Raw genomic sequence first — 23,352 nt, forward strand, 5'->3', positions numbered from 1 at the left:
GATTTTTGATTAGGATTTCACTGAACACGAGAGCACTATTTTGAATACTTTGTTTCTTCATCTGTGGCACTTTTTTGAAAAACAAAATTACATTGTCTCATTTTCTAATAGCTGCAATTCAAGCAAGCATATTAAATACTGCAGAAGGTATCCAGTCTCTCTCTCTCTCTCTCTCTCTCTCTCTCTCTCTCTCCAATAAAAATTACCATGATATACTATGCTTTCGTCTCACTGCTAAAATGATTTCAGTTATTTATAATTAATGCTACGGCATCTATGGTCTCTGCATTAATAAGGAAAATATATTTTGTCTATTTATCGCGTGTGTGTCTATCGGCTGGGTCATTCTTTCATAGGGAAGAAAAGTTTTACCACCTCCATATGACAGCGACTACTCATCTTTAACTGAAAACTCCTAGTATTCTTGACAAGATTCGAACACCAGTCTTTCCAGGAAAAGGGTGTCTTCTTTCTACTGATTGAGTTATGGAGGCGCAGTTATCTAGCCGAATTACAAATAGCGAAGTTATTGAAGTTATCTGATATGATAATACATTATTTATTATTCTTTAAAAAATTAAATTGGGGAATTAAAATATCCATGTTTGTGACTGTTTTGGAATGAACCAAAAATATCAATACCTTCAATTTCAACTCAGAAACAGTTTTAAACTGAACACATAAAAAAATTTAATGCGGAAGACTTGACTCAAGTCTTCTCATGAAGTGAAACATCTTAATATGAACTTTCTTCAGTTGAAAGTAAGTCATTAGCGAGTTTGATATGAAGGAGGAAAAATTCCCTCCTCTGGCAACTCTGGGTTTTATTAGCACAAAAAAGATAAACCCCGCACTCAGTTAAAATATAATATTGTATACTTTACTCTGTATTGTATAAAGTATATTTGCCTCATAACATCAGTTGCTTGGGTGTATTCATTTAATCAGCATTCATTCCTCTGCTCTTCTGTTCCTCTTCTTCATTCCTAAAAACTCGCCGATATTATACTTCATTGAGCACCAGTAGGTGATACTCATATATTCATATGTTTTAAGATATGTGATACTTTATTATAATGTTAATGTTGTTTGCAAATATTTGCAAATTTAAAAATAGGTCATAATAAGATGTTAATAAAAAAAACTAACTAAGATCGCCGTTTTCATGAATTATTGTATCGTTTCGCTTAATATGAGTGATCCCATATTGCTGGTATCCTCTATATAATATCTAATATGTGATGTGGATCAAACTTTTCTTGCAGAATTCAGAAATATTTGAAGCTATTCGCAAGCGCCTTCGTAGCTGAGGGGGGGTTTCGACGATGCCCTTTGGTCGGAAAGACATCGGTTCGAATCCCTTTTAGGACGCCAAGAAACCTTTATCAGGGCTTTTCATCTAAAGGTGAGTTTGCCGGTTTCACACGGAGATCGAAAAGTTTTTTCCCCCAGAAACTCGAGAGTTATCTATTCTGCAAAACAGGCAAACTGGCTAGAAGAGCATGCGCGATATATAGACATAAGACACTGCAGGAATAAAGATCCAACCTATTCACATCTTAAATGCAAACTTCTCGAACCAGATAGACTGTCAAATCAGATACTCGTGTGCTTTTTAGCTAAATTTTCCCAGTGCTTCATTGCCTCTAGGCGAGAATTTATACTTGTTACAGCGAAAGGACTGACAATCTCCGTCGTTAACATTTCGTAAACGACTATTTCTGCTGAATTTCTCAAAAGCTCGCGATATGGGAATTTGAAATTTCATTATTTGTGTCAAGCATTCGGAATTATTTTTAAATAAGTTTTTTTAGTTGAAAAGAAAAATATCAAACTTTCATTAATTGTTTTATTAGCTATTTCTGCAGAATTTTTAAGTAAAAATAATTTCAGTTGGTAATACTTGGTAAAACGTATTCCTCATTTTGTAGCTAAAGAACATCATGAGCGTGTGTGACTGAATGCGACATTCATCCTCGAAATTCAATCGGCAAGTAAAAACAACAATTAAGTAAAGATTTAATATTGGGTATATGAATAGAAATCAGTCAACAGGGTAGGGATTTGAATCACGTTGTAGTCATGGATGTTTGTAAATATATTTGGATGGTAGATGATTTTCGGTATAAGACCGTTACCCTACTTACTGGAAACCTAGGACGGTATGGGGGGAAAAAAAAAGTACCTTCTTTGGTCTCTATAGCAGAGTTTCCGAATTATCTAATCCTTAATTAATGCATCAATGGTACTAAATTAGACAGTTTGCAAACTTTCTTGGATGTGATGCACATAGCATTTTCTGTTAGTTGTCTTGTACTGATGTTGCTGCCTACCGATTAAAAGAGCTTACATACTCGTATAAAGGCGCAATTAAGCTGCAACTTGAAAGACGATAGATTTCAAACAGTATGAATTCCACCATAGGAAAGAGAGTCAGGGGTTCTAATAATATATCTCTATTGAGTTAGTGTGGAACCACTTATTTACCACGAGATAATGTCTTCCTATAATCAAAGAGATAACCGATGTAATATAGAAACATGAAATCGTAATTAATAATCAAAATGGAATCGATAACGCTACACTGCAATATATGACCATTTTGTGAAGACTACAAAGATAGTTAATAATTCGTATTTGGCGATTTTAATGTACTCTAGTTGCGTGTACATGGTAATAACGGTGATGATTTTCCTTCAGAAGTACATTAGTTACTGAAACGAGATCATAGATCCTAAGTACCAGAATTTGTTTACTGTATTTGGAACAACTACGAGGGCAGCAAGCTAGCAACACCCGCCATCTATGAAATGGGGTAAGAGGAGCAGTCCGAATTGTGAGCTTACTAGGCGCTTGCAGACAAGTATGTTATACTGCTGAAGAATAAAACAAAATAACTACCAAATTAACTTGTACCGACTTGTACGTAGGTCAGTTTATAATTCCTTTGTTCTTCAGAAACTTGTTCAATGGGAGTATATTTCTGGTGTATGATGGTGCATACTGTGAAGATCTGTTTTAGATATTAATAAAAATCAATGTGCGTCACTCTAAGTTTGCTTAAATAGTTTTTCTGCAACTCTTTTTTTAACAGCAACAACTTTGTTAATGCTAACGCTCAACAATGTACTGCACGGTGAACCTGTTGCTTAATGTATTTATTAAATAAACATAATAGGAACTGAAATAAGTATTAACGACCAGTGTGCCATTTTATTGAATTTTAGAGCTCTACTTCAATAAGAAAGAATGTTATGATAATACGGTTACCTTCCCTTTAGATCTCAATCCCCTGTTAAATTTAGACTTTCTCCGTTACACTGGACACAGTAAAACATTCCGGTTTTTTTTTTTATTTATTTTTACTAGAAGTTTCATCTTTATTAAAAATTATTTTCGCTCTTCTTATGATATTGCTAATTGCTCCTTCAAAACTTGGGGTTTCATCTCGTCAGAGAGAAATGAATCAGAAATCATTCAATTAATAGACATAAACATATAGACATAATAGACATAAATAAATTTATGAATTGGTCCTAGAGTCTTTAATTGTAATTCCAAACCTACCTAACCCAACCCAGTTCTTTATAAAAACAGTGTTGCTTAATTTTCGGTGATGACGCCCACGATTAGCCAGACCTAGTTTATTATTGGACAGCGGCTTCTTTTATGTTTTAAAAGTAAAAGTTCCACGTAAGAAAGTGAAACTGCAGCTGCAAATATATCTGATTCAAGAAGCCGGATGACACTGTTTTCGAGACATGAATGTACAGTGTGTGACTTATTTTCTGATTTATCGTCAGTGCTTGCAATGGACAAGTGCAATAAGTGAAAGCGATATTTTTAAGAAGGAAATGCTTGGATTCGAATCTATTCAATGAGATGAAACTTTTTAAGCTTTTGTTTCCAAGAAAATCGAGCCAACCAGTCTGTCTCGTAGTCGAAGTTTTGGACACTTTCATTAATTATGAATTAATATTAAGCATTTTTATCTGCTACAACTCAGTAGATGTTTGTATTACAGAACAGAGTGATAAAAAATCAAAAAGTGAAGAATTTTCTATAAGAGGCACATGCATTTTTATTTTATTTTATTATTCTAAAAAAACGACGCATCCATTTTTCCATAATGTATAATGAAATATACAATGAAAATATATTTGTATATTCTTTCTACTCTTTTCAATTAGAACATTATCCAAAATCAAAGAACAACATTCAGTCACGTTTATAACTAGTAACTTTTATAACTAGGTTTATAATCACGTTTATAACTAGGCCATATATAAGTTGAATATGAGTTATCTGCCTTTTCAATTTCTTTGGCTATTTTCAAACATCGAGCAGGCATATTTAAAAAAAAAATTTTTTTTTAATTTTAAACTTACCCAGTAATTTATAAATAAATTTATGAATTATTGATCATGAAATAGTCATAGCCTTTTAAATAGTGCAATCGAGATTTTATAAAGTTAATATTATTAGAACAGTTTTCGATTTTTGGGAAGCAGTCGACAATATCCGATTTTCGGTATTATTATTATTGTTGTTGTTGTTGACAGTGAACTCTCTGTACATAAATTACATATGAAACACCCTAGAATTGCATCATATGATACGATTAAGCGATAATTAATTGTCCACTAACTAATACGGTGTCTTCAAAAAAGTTACCGAAGTAGTTTCGAGAGTAATTAGAAGCGTGATTATCATAATGTTAGCTGTCAAAAATTATTATTCTTATTGCATATCAACTCCATGGAGCCTAAAACTTATCTAAGGAGACCACAGACATATTTGTCTGTAAATTGCGTGTTCTCTTTATTTCCTAGGTAAGAAGGGGAGGGGAGAAATGAACTGTGTTTACTGAGCTCACTACAAGAGAATAAAATCGCTAAAAATTTTGTTTGATAGACAAAATATTTCATCATTTTATTTTATTTGCGTTAGTGTTATGCGTCGGCAGTTTTCCATGCTTGCTCTCAGATATATACATTTTCTTTTAAAAAAGTAAAAAAAAAAAAAACCTTCGGATTTTGAAGAATATTCTCAAGTATAAGTTTCATTTCCTGTGCACACGTCACCGCCGCACTTTCTTATTGATAAACCATGCTCAAGGCTTAATGGGTGATGCCTCAGCTGACACAGGAAAGCAGTAAATAAAGCTGACGCCCCTTTAATATTTACTGATTTTTATGAAAATTGCCACTATATAATAAATGTAAACAGCATAAAAATATAAGTAGGTTTTAAAACACAATGCAAATATTCGAAGAGAATTGAAAAAGTCATTGCTGCTATAATTATTTTAATATTTTTTTGTTTTCATTTCCTACCTCTTGTCTTGTCTCCTTGTTAACAGCCAGCTGTACTTTCCCGTAAGTCCCTTGTCCCAACTTCTTCACCACTTCGAATCGTTGCTTCAAACGGTGTTTGCGTTCAGGTTTATCAAGTTCCTGAGTATTATCTACAAGTGGTGGATCTTCTGGGACCCCCATTACTATATCTGATATACAAAGCAATCGAAAAATATGAGGAAAGACTTACAGTTGCTTATATATCCTAATAGTTCATCTGCTAATTTTAGTTTCAGGAAGTAATTTCTAGGTCACAGCCATATGCCATTTTCATTAATTATCTAGACCTACAGAGAGCGACTCCCATGATATTGAACCTATACTGAAAGCAGTAAAGATATGTCTCAAATCAACCATGCACACCTAACGTGGCTTTTAGCATAACAAGAGGGCCAAACAAGACAATCAGAAGAAAGCTTGTAGCTCACAGCCAAGCCTCTCGCAAGGCTTGGAGGATAGGAAAATCCAAAACGTTCAAACGAATCGAGACATCGGTAGTAGTAGCAGCAGCAGCGGCTGCAGCAGTAGCAACCAAAGCAAAGCACCAGAAGATCTGCCAACTTGCTGCAAACCTTATTTTACTCCATCAACAACGTTCCTATGCCGCTTCCTCGTCTCATTGGTAAAGCGAGACTCAGGGCGTTATCCTAAATTGTCTAAATTTAGAAACTGCTCTTCAACACTCATTTCTGCAGTACCGCTGCGAGACGGTCCGTTATTTACAATAGCATCCTCTAGCACAGCATGCTTAGTGAAATGAAAGCAGAAAAAACTTTTAGAATCATGATATTAACCTTTAGAATTAAAATCAAGTACCTTATACTCTCTCTAAATGAGCTGCAAAATTAAAAGTAAATTAATGTGATTAGTTATTATTCTTCAGTGGAAGCTATTATTTATAAGTGAGTTAGAGAGATAATATTTCTTATGTCAAAATTATTATTGTAATTTGGTCGACGCGACAAAATACTCCACCCCCCCCACTTCCCTTCCGTGTCTAAATTCAAAGAAGTATTGCAAATCAGCAAAATAATATTGCAAAAATTACTACTACTACTACTACTAATAATAATAATAATAATAATGATGATGATGATGATGATAATAGTTTTAGTCAATTAAAATATTACAAATCACAAAATGTAATAAAAATAAAAATAATATTAATTGTGGTCGAAATTGAAATATTTTAGTTTAATCTGTGCTATTAAATTATCAATGATTTACAATAATGTCAAATTCTAATAATTTTTAAATAATTAGACTCATTTAATAAACCATATTTAATACTCCTTCAGGAAAGTTATAATATAAACATTTTCAATCTGAATAAATAGTCGCCATTTTTATAATGTATACGGTGTATTTTATAGAAATGTCGCTTGTATTGTGAAAGTTTCCGAAATGTACTAAGAGTAGATTTTTTATCTTTATTCCATTTTTTTTTCATGCTTATTATTGCTGCCCTGGAGAAAATTCTAGCAAATCCAGTCTAAGCAAATAAGCTCATCCCCGTTATCATTTGAAAACCGATCGGATTATCATCAAAAATAATTACTATCACTGTCACAATATGTTCTGTAAAAGCTGTTTTTTGCAAGCTTTACACGAAGAACATTAAAACTTTCAAGAGAGAGAGTTTTCGCCAGCCAGACTGCTGTAGATTATCTCCAACATACAAAGCACGAATTTTGAAGATTGGTAATATGACTTGGAAATTTATTTGGTAATGAATTTATATTCCCCTTTACACCTACAAGGAATGAGAATTTATTAGAAAAGTGTTGTGAGTCATTCAAAGAAAAATATTTTAAGACGGACTTATCATTGTAAATTGAGCCTTCGTAGCTCAGTCGGTATAGAGGAAGCTCTTTAGTTGGAAAGTCCGGGGTTCGAATCCGGTCTAGGACGCAAAAAAACTCTATCAGAGCTTTTCAACTGAAAAGGAGTTATTCGGTCTCGTACGGATGTGTGTGTGTGGGTTTTGCTTCCCGGAAACTGGGGTTTCATTCAGCAAATGAGCAAACCTGTTCCATCAATACGTATCTACAGACATAAAATACTTGCCCTTAGAAGGATGTAGCAGAGGAATGACAAGTCGGTTGCATTAAATTGCCTAAATGTTCAAATAAATGAAAATGGACCCTAACATGCAGTATTTAGCATATTAAAAAAATTCAGAAATAGTGTATATTCAAAAGTTTGCTACTGATATGAAAAATTTATAACATTTGGCTGAAGAAGGTAGGTGTTGGATGAGTGCAATAAAGCTGAATAACTGGTAAGCATTTTTTTAATAAAATAATATCTCATTTTCTAGCCTGTGCTGTGGCAGATTTAAGAAATAAGGCATAGTTGATTATTATAGTAAATGACAAATGACTAAAATTACACACACACACACACACACACATAATAATTAATTGATATTAGGAACATGAGATGGTGGTTGCCACAAAGAGCACAGCCTACCAGTTTCCAAAGTTAAAAAAGATGCTGTTTACCCATTTTGAAAATGAGAAAGCGTTAAAAGATTTACATGAAATACACCTGGTGTTTTATATAAAATATACGAATATTTAAATACATTTTTCTTTTATTTTCATGCTTAAAAGGGCATTGGAGATACTTTTTCGACTTTAGCTTTATTGGAAATCGGTAGATTGGCGGGATTCAGCCTTTCATCACTGCATCAGGTTCATTGCTGAGAATACAGCAGGTTTCTTCAGTTTAAAAATAAAAATAAAAATCTGCTCCAAAAATCGACTGACTCGAAAATTGGCTAAAAAAGTTCCTGATGAATCGATCTATAAGTCATTTTTCTTATTATTATGGATCCAATAGATGCTATAAGAATATGGCATCACACTTAATGTTCAAATTGCATTTAAAATACATTATTAATTTATTTTCATGTAGTTAATTTAATTTATAAAAATTTTAAAAATCCTCTAACAAACACCTTTTTATTCCCTGATTAGGTGGAAGGTTTGTTTTGTTGTTGTCGTTGTTTTTAACCCTAATGAGCTTTGGAAATCAATGGGCAGCTGGTCTTCAACTCTTACTGAAACATCGCCATTACTGAAAAAAGTTTCTCTAGTCAATGACTAGAATCAAACCTATAATGTTCTTTCTTCTGGCTGGATAGCACTATGAAACCCAACACGTTGCCTTAAGACTACCATATATTTTTTATTTATATACCAATAAAATTTAATTTTAATTTTAAAATAAATTACATTTGCTTTTTTTTCTTATTTTAGGCTGACTATAATAAATTAGACATGCATATAAAGAAAACTGTATTCGGAATAATTTTATAGTTAATATAAAAAACAAAAGATTCTTATCGAATCTTTTCCTTATTTCACAATAAATATATAATATAATACAGTAGCGAACAAATTAAGCTGAACACTCACCTTTTAAAGGAAAATATAAGTAAAAAAGTAAACTCCGACTTTACCTAATCATTTATATATGCTCCTCTGTGCCTAACAAGCTCATTAATTCGCTTAGGCATTAATTCTACCAACGTAGAACACATTTTTTCTTATTTTCCATCTCGAAACCATACTTTTATAATGGATTGTATTAAGTTATCCTTTGTACTCGTATCATAATTTAATTTTCGAAGTCTCTGTTTCACTATGGCCCACAAATTTTCTATTGGGCTAATGTTAGGTTGAAAGATGAATTCTTTGTCTTTCTGAATCTGTGAGACCACTCTTTTCTCCAATTGGTCACTTTTCATCACACCATCAAGAGACACAAGTGATCCCAGACCGTGAATGAATGTGTAAAACAACGCCACAACATGGTTTTAGCTGGGTGTTTAGGAGCTTGTTGAAGGTGGCCGTAAGAAGTCTTCTTAGCTGCTAATTTGCGAACATGTGGTACTCGCTCTCTTTGGACAAAGAAATGGCACTCATCTGAGAATATGATCTTCCACTTCTCAAAAGTCCAATCTTTGTACATTTTTGTCCACTGGAGCCTCATTTTCTGCATAGCCTTTGTCAACCGTTGTTTCATTTTTGGTCTGTGGCAGTCCTACCTGCTTCCACATTGACGGACTCTCATGTCAGAAACATTAATTTCGCTAACTGCAAAGTCTCTATTTTAGTCTACAGCAAACAATCTTGGATTCATTTTGCTTTTCCACGATCTTGAATAAGTATAGTTTTGCTTTTTTGCCCACATTTTCATTTTCTGTCAGAAGAAAAGGTACCTGTCTCCTGAATCTCTTTAAAATCGCATTAACAGTACCCAAACCAACAAGGTACTGATTGGCAATTTGTCTTTGAGTCGTGGATGTGTGCTGAGAAAAAGGTAGTTTTTTGAACGCTTTCTTGGAAATGTATCCATTTTATGGCAAAATGAATAAAACACTACGAATGTCAACTTGTTTACACTATTAATAGTTAATTATAGTTAATAGAGATAATTAAAATGCGTAGCGCTCAAACTAAATAGTAAACCAAAAACTTGAAGAAAATTTGGTTGTTCGGATCAATTTGTTCGCTACTGTATAATATATTATAAAGCAGGTGATTCATATAGAATTGAACCCAAAAATAGAGCATAAATGGCTGCACAGATTCATCTCAAAGCACTTGTAAATTGCCGAGCCATTCAAGGAAATGTAAGCCTACGGATTCCCTGATCAGTTTCCACTCATTTGTTTGCAAAAGAAAACTTTCAGTTTGGTTCTAAACGAATCACCCTGTACAGTTTAATATATTATATTATCTTTGATACCATTGTCAAATTTTGTGCCTCACTTGATGAGTTAAGCAAGTTGTCTCTTTTATGATACCACTGTCCACTTGGATTAAACATTGGCATTGTCGTCGTCTTCTTTCCATCTTTTTTTTTCAGGATTTGGGGAAAAATGTTCAATCCGGATTTGACTGCATTAGGTGAAAAACAGTTCTTTGTTTACAGACATAGATCCCCCATAATATAACCCATTGTTTTCTCTTTCAAAATATATGTATTCTGTATACAAAACTTATGATCTTTACATATTTCAGTGTCACGCCAACAAAGGAGTCTGTTCTGCTTTGGGCTCATGTACTACAAATTCACAATGACTGATAATAATGTAATTTATTTGTATCTACGTAGCCATCCACTCTAACGATACTGTGAGTATTGATCTTCATTATAATTATGTTTTATGTTTTGGGGCACATAGAGCTCGGGTTGATAATATTTTTGTAATTTTTTTTAGTAAAATTTCCAGAAATATTTTTGTATTCCTTTTGCTGAAGAAAAGTTCAGTAAGCCTTTAAAAATTATGCTACAGGCCAATGCTGAATAACTACGGACTCGGTTAATAATAATTACATCAGTTTCCATAAATTAAGGAACAAACAGAAAAATTGCTATAACTCCGGGGAAAAGGGAAAAACTTATGAAAATCACGTACATTATGTAAAAAGTGGCACTGAATCTGGTTAGCGTAAACAAATAAGTGGCTTATTTGTTTGCGCAGCATATGCAAATACGCCACGGCGTAAACGTGTGGGCGTTAGAGTGGTTTTCCATTCCGTGTATGGAGTGACAAGACATTTTGTGATAGCAAAATTCTTGGGTATAGCTGCAAGAAATCAGCTGATCGATGGTAAGACTAGAGGTCGACCAAAGTCAGGTAGTAGCCAGATGTTATATGAGTCGTTCCATGGTTCACATACTGTGGAATCAATTCCAGTAGTCACAAACAGCATCCCAAAGACACAGTGAAGAAGGCCACTGGCTACAACTGCAGTGGGTGACCGATATCCATTATTTGTTCGTCGAAACAGGATTGCTACCGAGAATCAACTACAATCTGACCTCGCGTCGGATATAGGAAATTAATACTTCTCCCACTGTGCACAGTAGGATTCACGAAGCTGATCTGTATACAGCGATTGGTAGTGTGAGTATTCCTATCCTACACCACAGGATATAACGTTTGAAATGGGCCAGGCTCCACAACTGGACCAAAGAACAATGGGGGTCAGAATTATTTACAGATGAGTCCGAATTTGCTCTTCAAAGCGATATCAGATGAGCTCTGATCTGAAGAGAAGGGGACAGTTGTTATCCCCCTAATATTCATGAAAAGGACACTTATAATTGAGGTAGTGTGATGGTTTGGAAGCATATACAGGACACCTGCATATGCTTCCTAGGGGAACCATGAATGCCTCGTCTTATAGAGATGAGATCCAGGTGCGATAGGCAAGACATTTATTTTACAAGATGATAATGCTTGTCCTCATCGAGCAAATGTCGTGGGCCAATATCTTCAAGAAGAGCCTGTCATATGTATTGGACAGCCAGGTTTCCTGACTATAATCTCATTGAGCATATCTGGAATTCTCTAGCTAGACATGTTGTTGCTCTCAAAACCACTCTCCAAGCCTTGATGGACTTAGGAGAGTTTTGCAGGATCAATAATCGTTGCATTGTTGTAGTACATTTTGTACTGTGGATGGGCATCAATTATATATATATATATATATATATATATATATATATATATATATATATATATATATATATATATATATGTATGTATGTACGTATGTATGTGTATGTATACATATGTATACTGTATTTGTATGTGTGTGTGTGTGTGAACTGAAACTTGACAATTTTACAACTTTACAGTTCTGTACTAAACATCTGTACAATTCGGTATAATAATTTTATAATATTTATAATTTTATAATATTTAGGCAACAGTTCAATTTCTTAGGTTATACATTAAACTCGAGAAAATCGACCGTAATACCCACATTATTTCAGACAGTAACATATCCTGTTACGGTTAGGTACCAAGAGATGGCAGCACTTGTTTGCAGTCTCTTCATCGGTGGCTGCCTATAATTAGTGATAGACATAGGCCAGCTTCTGATTGGCTACCGGTGGAGACTGGGCTACCCACTTAGTCTCCGAAAGCTGGATAGGGTATAAAGGCCTCGCCTACCCCCTATAAGCGAATTAAAGGCATTATTCAGTACATAATGAAGAGTACTTAATTTTTTATAAATATACGAGTAAATATACATTTTTTAAACTAGCTAAATATTTATCTATTGTATTTACATATGGATTGGCACGGATGTGCATACAATTCACATACAATACACAATTCAATAATAATAATAATGGAATAATTTTATATAAATATACATACTTCTTTTTGCATTTTGCCATTTGTATTTTTATTTTAATATTTTTATACATTCTGTATTTAATGCAGATATTTTATAACATATAATTTAATAATAATGATAGAAATAATAAGTATATCAATGTCAAAGTTTGTTAGTATACAGTATCTACATACAGTGGCGCATCCATCCAGAGGGGGGGGGGGCAATAGGCGCTGGTACCCACAAAGAAAAAGGAAAAAACACTAAAAATTTTTTCAAAAATCTTTTCCTAATTAAAATTCATTTTTTATATTTACGTTGTGTCGTGTCTTCTATTTCTATATTACTTATGAATTAGTCATCACATAAGGTGGGAATACCCTATAGCTCTAGGAAATCACAGCCTCTGAAAACAAGGCGAACGAAGTATTGCTCGGGCGACCGAGCTTTCCTTTGTTTGCCCAATCCGGCTCATTGGAGATCACTGGTATCACGCATTGGCGATCATTGCAGGTGCTCCGCCGTATGGTCGTATACGATGCGTAGTGTGTATTCTCAAATCGCTACTCAACTCCGTTCCCTCCCAAGATTAAATCCTGAGTGTACCACTGCCTAGATATATACTATCAAAATAGTATCGTTATTTTTATCACAAAAATTCAGTATACACTATACATTCTTTTTTGATGAACTTGTTTGTTTGTTTGGGGCATTTCTGCTATCTTCCTCGAAACTTCTGCAGACCTTATCTGAGGAACATAATAGATGGCGGTGGTGGTTTCGTGGTTTTCTTTCAGTGTCCATCGTGACCCAGGTGTAGATTTAACTGCTTATAAATATATTTTTTTCCAGTTAACGTGTAGAGGCAAGTAAATGCGCCCACAGACTACTACTGCATGAGCATGGTTTATTCTTTTTTGAGAGCAGTTGGATTTGGATATGGCGTGTTTGTGTCCTTGCACTGGTGTTTGAGAGGAATTATAGGTATGTGTACGTAGCAGCATAACGGTCTCAACTTAATATATATATATATATATATACAGTATATATATGACAGAATGATCATTGACTCGGTTAACATACATAGTTTTATGAAAAAATTGAATGACTAGAACCGAGATTTAATTAAAATGGTTTTAATATAAACACACTACTAGTTTCGGCCTGTAACAGCCTTCTTCAGGTGACATTATAAAAGAAAAAACACTAAACATTGAGGGTTAAAAGACTATGAACAACATGACAGTCTTTATACATAATTAGCATGAAAACATTGTAGTTGTATTTGAAGCTGTTCTTTCATTTGTTGCATTGTGGGAGAGTGCCTGCTTGCTGCATCACGTGAACGCCAGTACATGATTACAGCTGAATGACTATCTGGGAGGTTGTAGCTTAAGTTGTTATTTAGATGAACAGGATTGAAGATGATTTCTCTCGATTCCACAATTTTTCTCTCTATTTCGTCACTGCAACGGAAGATGTTTGTAGATTTTTACCAGCAGATTTTGTGACTTTGGTTATCTTCATTAGGATTAGCCGAGAAAAGGATATGACTTGATAATGCACTTGCTCGCTGTCTCTTGTAAGTAATGTCTCTCATGTGTTCTTCCATTTCGACAGATTTGTCTGTCTGCCCGAAATAAGGAATATCGCAGTCACATAATATTTTATATACGCCAGGGTATTTGAGTTGATGATGACAAGTTTTGGGTGGCTAATTAAGGAACGGATTTTTGGAAGTGGAGTGAACAAGGTTCTGATATTGTATTTTTTTAGAACTTTTTATTATTATTATTCCTGATACCTCCAAGGAGTCCGAAGACTCATCGCGGGAGGACATCTTCAACTTTTGCTAATTTATGTGAAACAGTACTTATGTAAGGAATAGATATATTGCTTTTGAATCTATTTGTTTCTTCTGAGTGATGTCTAGGAGGATTAAGAAGGAATTTGTTAATGATTTTCTTCAGATGGTTTATTTCTGTAAGCAGTTCATTTGGATCATCAAGAAGAGAATGGGCTCTATGTCCCAAGGTGGAAATTATTCCAAGCTTATGAGGAGGGAAATGATGGGACTGACTGTGCAGATATCTGTTGGTATGTGTGGGTTTTCTATATATCGATATTTTTAGTTTACCAGAAGAGCGAGTCAGTTTGACATCAAGAAAAGGCAAGGAATTATCCGTGTCAAGCTCAGTAAACTTAATACTTTGATGTCGGCTATTGATATGTTCGAGGAAAACCATAAGGGATTCATGTCCATGGCTCCAAACAATGAAGACATCATCCACATAACGTTTCCAAAACTTTAAGTGTTAAAATAAAGGAAGAGATAGCCTTGGTTTCAAAATCTTCTAAGTAAATATTTGCAAGAACCGGAGATAAAGGATTACCCATAGCCAGTCCATGATTTTGTTTGTATATATTATCTTGAAATTTGAAGTAACCGGACCTGATGCAATGTGTAAGCAAGGCTAACATTTTTTTGGATAACTTATCCTTGAGTAATGTTAGGACTTCATCTGTTGGGACATTAGTGAACAAAGAAGTTATGTCCTAGCTAGCCATGATGTCATTTGTATCAACTGTAATATCCTTGATGTATGTAACAAATTCTGTAGTGTTCTTGATAAAGGATGGTGATTTCCCTGAAAAACTTTTGAGGTATTTGGCAAGGTATTTTGAAAGATTGTATGTAGGAGAATCGATACCTTCTACAATTGGGGGTAATGGGGTGCTCTCTTTATGGATTTTAGGAACACCATATATGCGAGGAATTAACGGATCGAGAGAGCGTAGAGATAAACGGACGTTTCGGGATAATTCAGTTGTTGTTTTTAATAAGCTGTTTGTACGATTTTGAGGGTCACGAGTTGGATCTCTCTCAAGTATTGAGTAGGTATCATTATGTAATAATTCAATCATTTTATTCTTGTAATCTTCGGAGTTCAGGATGACTGTTGCATTTCCTTTATCTGCAGGGAGGATGATTATATCTCTGTTGTTTTTTAAACTTTTAATAGCTTTGCGTTCAGTTGAAGTAATGTTGTCTGCAGGTGGTTTTGCGTTATTGATAATAAAGATTGATTCAATACGTAGAAGGTTTGCATCTTGTGGAAGGAGAAAAGAAGCAGCTTTTTCTATTTTTGTAAGTAGTATCTCCTTTGGTATTAATTTTGGGGAAGGAATGAAGTTTAGACCTTTACTAAGGATGCTTTTTCTACATCTGAAAGTATATAGGAGGATTTGTTGATAACGACTTTGTCAATATTGATGTGTGGTTTTGAGTTCTTATTATTTTGTAATCTCTTTAACGTTTCAAATTTTCTTATAAGATTTACTTTGTTATTATATTGTATTCTTGCTGCTTGAGATTCACAGTATGTATTAAAGGTATGCCAACTTTCATTATCTAGAGATTCTTCCAGTATTTCAGCTATGGCTCTTTTTTTAATGGTTCTTTGAAGAAGGCTGTTAAGGCCGAAACTAGTAGTGTGTTTATATTAAAACCTTTTTAATTAAATCTCGGTTTTAGTCATTCAATTTTTTCATAAATATATATATGTGTGTGTGTGTGTGTGTGTGTGTTGAGCCATTTCTCTTCACTGCGTGCCGCTTAATTAGTGATAGCCTTGGGCCAGCTATCTCTGATTGGATACCACTGGAGATTGAAAGATTGAACTGCCTACTCAGTCTACAAAAGTTACATAAGGCTAAAAACGGCATCGCCTACTCCCTATATACGGGAATAAAAAGGCGTTTTATATAAAAAGGAATTATAATTTTTTTGTTTTTATAATTCCTGCCATGTCATTATCGCTAACCTTAACACAATATATTGTGATATAATGAGTTCTAAGTTCTATGGTTAGTTTTTGGGTTTAAAATCCTATTTGCTCTGCCCAAAGATCGACTAACTCTGCATCCAATTGAAAAAAAAAAAAAAAAACGCTAAAATCCTTTCTTCAGAGATAGAGTCGAACTTGCTAACTTGTCTTCTGGAGATCTAGCACTATGAAGGCCAAAGCCATTTCCACAGGGCTAAACAGGCACCTTCTTCTGGTGATGTAGCACTACAGAAGCAAATGCCATTTTCACGGGACTATATATGCACATATCAAAAAAATAAAATAAAATAAAATAAAAATCAGCTAACGCCTTTTAATTCCCGTATAGCGAGTAGGCGAGGCCGTTTTAGCTCTATCTAACTTTTGGAAACTGAGTTGGCAGTTCAATCTCCACTGGTACCCAATCAGAGATAGCTGGCCCAAGGCTATCACTAATTAAGCGGCACACAGTGAAGAGAGACAGCTCAACAAGTGCCGCCATCTCGTGGTCCCTAACCCTAACACTCGTATTTAATGTCTGAAATAATGTGGTTCTACGGTCGATTTTCTTGAGTTTACGGGACGAAAAACCCACTTGCCCATGCCAGAGATCAACTAACTAGGGAACCGGTCGAAAAAAAGGCTTGGAAAAATTTCCTTTAGTTGATGACTAGAGAAAAATCTTAATATTGGCTTTTTCATTTGATGGTGAGTTCGTCCATATCTTATACGGAGGTAGCAGTTTTTTTTCCCCTTAGGAGACTGGTTTTTTTCATCCCGCATAGAGGCAAATCGGCCAGATATTCACACATTTACAATGAACAGATATTTATGGGTAGATGACGATAATTGGCTTATCGTGGATATCCTGTGTGTGCCATGGAAAGGCAAGATTATTAAAAATCATTAAATGTGTATAAAAATTTTACTTTATTAAGGATAAACCGTTTATTTATACATAAGTTCACGTCTTCGTTTCCGAGATATATATATGTACATTTAGAAGAGGCGAATGTAGTTTATTGTCTTCCGCAATTTTTAACTTGACCTCGTATTCTCGGTTTGAAACAGATATACACAAAATATTTTTAACACTGTTTTGAATCGCTGAGCATGATAAAAATAAATGTTAGTTTAAAAAATACACAGTTATCTAATAGAAAAAACCGAAAAGAATAACTCATTGCACTGACTTCTTGGCTGCAGGTAAGAAGTAGAAAAGTGGCTTAGTTTACTAAGTAGAACTAAGCCACTTTTGCTATTGAGAGCCATACGCCTTTCATTGGGGTGAGAATCCCGACCACACCTCCTCGCGGCCCCACCCTGGACCTTGAAGCTCTTGACCAAATTTCTTATGGTCTGATTTCAAGGTGACTAACGTGGCAACAGCATCCAATTTTCTAATGAAGAGTCATAAAAAGATATCAACCAATGCTACTGCATCTGGGGCTGCAGTCCAGGCTCTTGATGCTACGAGGACTCATATTAACATTTTACAACTCAATATCAACGGTACTCAGAGAAAAATGATGAACTTAAATACATGCTTTACAAAAACAATATCCATATAGCTTGTCTACAAGAAACAAAACTAAACAAAAATCTGAACTTCAGCATCAAAGGATACACCGTTCTTAGGAAGGATAGAGAGGAAAGAGCAGGTTGCGGGCTTGCTATCCTTTTGAAGACCCCAGAAATCAAATTCGAAGAAATCACCCTAAAGCAATATTTAAATAATAACAGTTCGACGGAAGCTGAAGCTGTTGAAACACATCTACCAAACCATTCTATTTCAATGACAAACGTCTACCACCCTGATAATACAAATATTGACACAGACATCATTGAAAAACTAAGCAAATCTCCAACTGATGCAACCATTATACTTGGTGACCTAAATGCAAAAAAGCCCAACGTGGGGATCCCCCGACTTAGACCATAAAGGTCAACAATTGGAAGACCTCTTTACAGATTTGGAACTCACAACAATTAACAATGGACAGAGCGCCTATCTCTCTAAAACTACGGGAACTGAATCTGCTATTGACATCACAGCTATTAATTATAGCATTGCATCAAGTGCACAATGGAAAATTTTGGGAAATGCCATCAGTGACCACAGACCCATAACAACAACACTAAACTTAAAGATTGATCAAGAACAGCAAATCAAAAGGACATGGAACTTCAGAAAAGCCGACCGGACAAGGTTTACTCAAACCTTGGACTCAAACCTTGTCAAGATGAACCTGTCTCCGGAAACCTCGACAGAAAATGACAAATCCTTACTTCGCACATCAGTAAAGCTGCAAAAGCAACAATACCAAGAGGTAAGCAGGAAAATAACCTGGATACCATACTGGAAAGATCACAATATTCATTCAAAGATTACAGAAAGAGAATATCAACGATCAATTCTGAATTAATAAAATTGATGAATACAGTATGAAATTAATGGACATAACACACAAAATAGGGCAGGAAATTTGGAACTGCAAACAAGAGAAATTGGCAGAGCTTTGCAGTAACCTGGATCCAAGAAAAGATAGCCAACACTGGAACATTATTAGAATCCTAGATAACAATATCAAAAAAGAGAACTAACAAAAACAAACTTCATCATAAATGCTAGGAAACAAGCTATTACAGATTAAGAAATTGCAAACACATTTGGAAAAAACCTATTCAAACAACTTCAAACTTCAGTATAACAGAGAGGACAAGACCCTCAATAAATTTACAAGTAAAATACTAAGACAAGCAAGAATATACCAAACTAATCACATCTTCTCCGAAGAATTTACACTAAGTGAACTAAATTCATCAATCGAGAAAACTGCACCTAATAAATCTCCTGGTAATGATCTTATCTTTAGTCATATGGTCAAACACCTTGGCAAAAATGCCAAAGAACAACTTCTTCACATTTACAGTACCTCTTGGCGAACAGGCAAGCTTCCAAAAGAATGGAAAAAATAAATTATTGTACCAATCCTGAAACCTGATAGAAATGCTGCAGAATGTCAAAGTTATAGACCTATCATATTAACTAGCATACTTTGTAAAATTACTGAAAGAATCATACACTCCAGGCTTATGCACTGGCTGACAAAAAATAAGAAAATCAACTACTACCAAACTGCCTATAGAACCAGCAATTCGACAACAGATCAATTATTTTCCTTCTGCCAAACAATAATAGACTAATTTCAGGAAAAACCAACAAAAAAGACAACTGCCATATTTCTTGATATGACTGCTGCTTTCGATCTTGTTGGGATCAAAAAATTAATACAAACAGTACATGATATTGGAATTAGAGGAAACGCTGTAATCTGGATTGCTGATTTCATTAGAGGAAGAAAGATCAAAGTCAGAATCAATGGAGCAATATCAAAAGAGCGGAGAACCTGGGCTGGTGTTCCCCAGGGCTCAGTACTCAGTCCCTTACTATTCCTTCCATATGTCAATAACATTCATCCCTGCCTTACAGAAGACACAAAAGTAACTTGCTATGCAGATGATATAGCCATCTGACACACTAGTGCTAAAATCAAAGAATCAGAGTAGATTCTAAAGAAATCTATGAGAGGATTAGACACAAAACAAAACTAAGCACCTTTAGTACAGACAGGAAAAATAGACATTCCTACAATCCCAAAGTCATGATCAACAACAAGCTAATTGAAAAAGTCACAAATCCAAAATACATTGGTATTACGCTTGATCAGGAATTACGTTTTGCACAACACATCTCTAACATTTCCAACAGAGCAGTACAAGGAGCACACGGAAACATCTAAGACTCTTCAAAGGACAAGACAACAACAATGCCTTTCATTCCCGTGAAAATTGCAGTCGATGCGAATGAGCTAGCGTGTGTGTGCTGCATAATTATCGCTAATATTTAGCATTAAAAATATATTGCTATCTCGTTACAAACTCTTCGTCGGGAAACACCTTGCACTCTATCTCTCTCTTCATATATGAACTGTCTTATCTGATTTACAGTCACACTCTAAATGTCTTGATATTTATTTCTAACACATCATGTCTATTTATTTCAGATGAGTAATTTATATAATAGCAGTAAAACACATTTTCTACTATTATATAAATATATATATATATATATTTATATAATAGCAGAATTATATAAATATATGTATATATTATATATATATACTGTATATACATATATTTATACATGTAAAATATTATAATTATATTATAATATTTTATAATTATATATACGATATATGCGATGAGTCTTCGGACTCCTTGGAGGTATCCCCCCCCCCACCCCCCCCCCCCCCCACCCCCCCCCCCCCCCACCCCCCCCCCCCCCCACCCCCCCCCCCCCCCACCCCCCCCCCCCCCCACCCCCCCCCCCCCCCACCCCCCCCCCCCCCCACCCCCCCCCCCCCCCACCCCCCCCCCCCCCCACCCCCCCCCCCCCCCACCCCCCCCCCCCCCCACCCCCCCCCCCCCCCACCCCCCCCCCCCCCCACCCCCCCCCCCCCCCACCCCCCCCCCCCCCCACCCCCCCCCCCCCCCACCCCCCCCCCCCCCCACCCCCCCCCCCCCCCACCCCCCCCCCCCCCCACCCCCCCCCCCCCCCACCCCCCCCCCCCCCCACCCCCCCCCCCCCCCACCCCCCCCCCCCCCCACCCCCCCCCCCCCCCACCCCCCCCCCCCCCCACCCCCCCCCCCCCCCACCCCCCCCCCCCCCCACCCCCCCCCCCCCCCACCCCCCCCCCCCCCCACCCCCCCCCCCCCCCACCCCCCCCCAGATTGTGTCATCAGGTAGTATCTGTCGAGCCGTGCCTGGTATAAGACACTGGTAGATAGATAGATAGATAGATAGATAGATAAATGCTTCATCTAAATAACAAATAAATAAACGTATTTCAAATAAAAAAAACTGCTCAAACATGATTTCTTCGTGAATTTTACGGATGTGTGCGGTGTATACGCCTTTCACACCTGGAATATATGCCCCTGATTGATGGAGTATTAAGTTGTGAAGGTGGCTTGACCAAAATGCGCTGCCCTCCTCAATGATTCTTGGATTTCATTGAAATGTCACGTGATGGTGACTGTTTCCTTGTGTTAATGTTTATAATAGTGAAGAATTATTTTATTTTTGCTATTATGAACTGACATATCTGTGCGTATGCAGATTAAAAATAAACCAAAGGATAAGATTTTAACTAACAAAATGTAATAAAAATATTTTTTTTTATTCTTGGTACTAGTTTATTTCTTTAACCACCAGAAGATTTCTTAAAATCTAGATTTAAAAAAATTAAAATAAAAAAAAAATTAAGAACATTAGATTTGTTATGAAATGACACATAACTAGTGCCGCTCTCTGACGGATAATCTCAACCAAGTAGCACATAAGCGCCACGTGGTTGAAGTGGTGTTGCAAAAAATTACATCATTTAGATTTTTGTTACATTATCCCTTAAAAATGGTCCTAGATTTGGATTTATTTCGTGAAGATAAGGGTGGCGATCCGGAAAAAATTAGACAAAATCAAGCTAAGCGATTTAAAGATGTATCATTAGTAGATAAAGTTGTTGAATATGATACGAAGTGGAGAAAATGTAAGTTTGTCTTACATCTTCCATTGTGGAAAATGTAAACAATGTGTTATATGGGGATCATGAATACAATTTCATACACTTCTGCTTTAAGTATTTTACTATAATTGTTTAAAAATTATCATTAAATTAAACATTACTTGCTGTATTAATAGATATGAAATAGATTCAAAGTTTACTGTCACAGTATGCTCTACTCCTGATAGCTACTTCAATAATGACGATTTTCACATATATTTGAGTATGAATCTTAAACTCATTTATGCTAGAGTAATTCCATTACTTCTACCAATTTTATTGAATGTACATTTCTTAGCAGTTCGTAGAAGAGTATGATGTAATAAATTGCAACTGGAGACTGGTTCGAAATCAAGATTGGGGGGGGGGGGGGGATTATGTAGTCTACATTATACAAACCATTCCACAAATGTACTTTTGTCTGTTAACTGCCACGTGTTTGCTAGCAGATTTACCAGCATGGTTTTTTTTTTTTTTTTTTTTTTAAGAGAGTTGTATGTTGACAATACAACAGAAATTATAACTATAAACAAAATTCTGTGTGGGGTCATGCACACGTCTATGGGAGTATTAGTTTTACATGCAACTCCCAAGGTTTGAAATGCACCTAACTCCGAATATTTGCTTTATAAGTACCGTAAGATGGGATTACTTTGCTTTGCTCCACTTTTCTTACCTTTTTTTAGTAATTTGAAGAAAAAAAATTGTTTTCAGAGGTTTTTATTTTCTGAAATATATATATTTTTTAATGTACAGGGTATACTGAATGCCCTCATGTAAAATTTCTGTGAAAACAGTTGTTTTATTCCTTTATTTTTTCAAAAAGTTGGAGCAATGTGTACCCTAGGATGGGGATACTTTGCACTAATTAGTAAAAACTACTAATTTAGATGGAATAATGGGAATAGAGCAAAGTAAGACTATTCACTAAATAAGAATATACAACCTTTATTTATTATAACATAAAATAGCATGCAAAATTGTTGAAATTGCTTTTTTTAAGACAAATTGGAAACGAAAATTGAAAAATTTAGAATTCACGTGTAAAAATTAATATATAGTAAGTTCTAAAAATCAGATACATAAACTGTGACAAAAAAAAGGGAAAAAAATCATTGGAATTAAGAACTTTAGGCTCAGGGATTCCAAATGTTTTCCAATTCTGGGACAGAAAACATGCCGCTACGATTTATCATTTTTGGGGGTTTAATAGGACAAATTATGTCCTCTAAAGGATAAAATATTTCATCTTTTGGTGTAGGCTATTTCCAGAACTTGACAGATTTCTGCATTGCGCTTATTTTTTTGTTTCTTCCTTATTTATTTCCGAAATTTGTCCCGGAAAATATTCACTTTCATACATTAATATTACATGCTGCCCAACTGATGAAAC

At 35.4% G+C, this 23,352-nt stretch overlaps 2 protein-coding genes across 2 annotated transcripts in view; one reads left to right on the forward strand and one right to left on the reverse strand.

Moving 5' to 3' along the window:
• Window positions 1–5,889, reverse strand: part of LOC150101812 (uncharacterized) — a 125,520-nt gene extending 119,631 nt beyond the window's left edge. Inside the window, exon 1 of the mRNA XM_090400175.1 lies at window positions 5,337–5,889. Within this exon, the coding sequence (XP_090256301.1) occupies window positions 5,337–5,498 (162 nt within the window). The 5' untranslated portion in view covers window positions 5,499–5,889. The remainder of the gene's footprint in view (window positions 1–5,336) is intronic.
• A 15,856-nt stretch (window positions 5,890–21,745) lies between these two features.
• SerRS (Seryl-tRNA synthetase) overlaps window positions 21,746–23,352 on the forward strand; it is a 114,934-nt gene continuing 113,327 nt past the window's right edge. The window contains exon 1 of the mRNA XM_090400026.1: window positions 21,746–21,944. Coding sequence (XP_090256152.1) covers window positions 21,809–21,944 — 136 coding nt within the window. The 5' untranslated portion in view covers window positions 21,746–21,808. The remainder of the gene's footprint in view (window positions 21,945–23,352) is intronic.

Source organism: Typopeltis vanoorti, chromosome 11 (genome assembly GCF_054136105.1).
Source record: "Typopeltis vanoorti isolate ZY-2024b chromosome 11, IOZ_Tvanoo_1.0, whole genome shotgun sequence".
NCBI classification, from domain to species: Eukaryota; Metazoa; Arthropoda; class Arachnida; order Uropygi; family Thelyphonidae; genus Typopeltis; species Typopeltis vanoorti.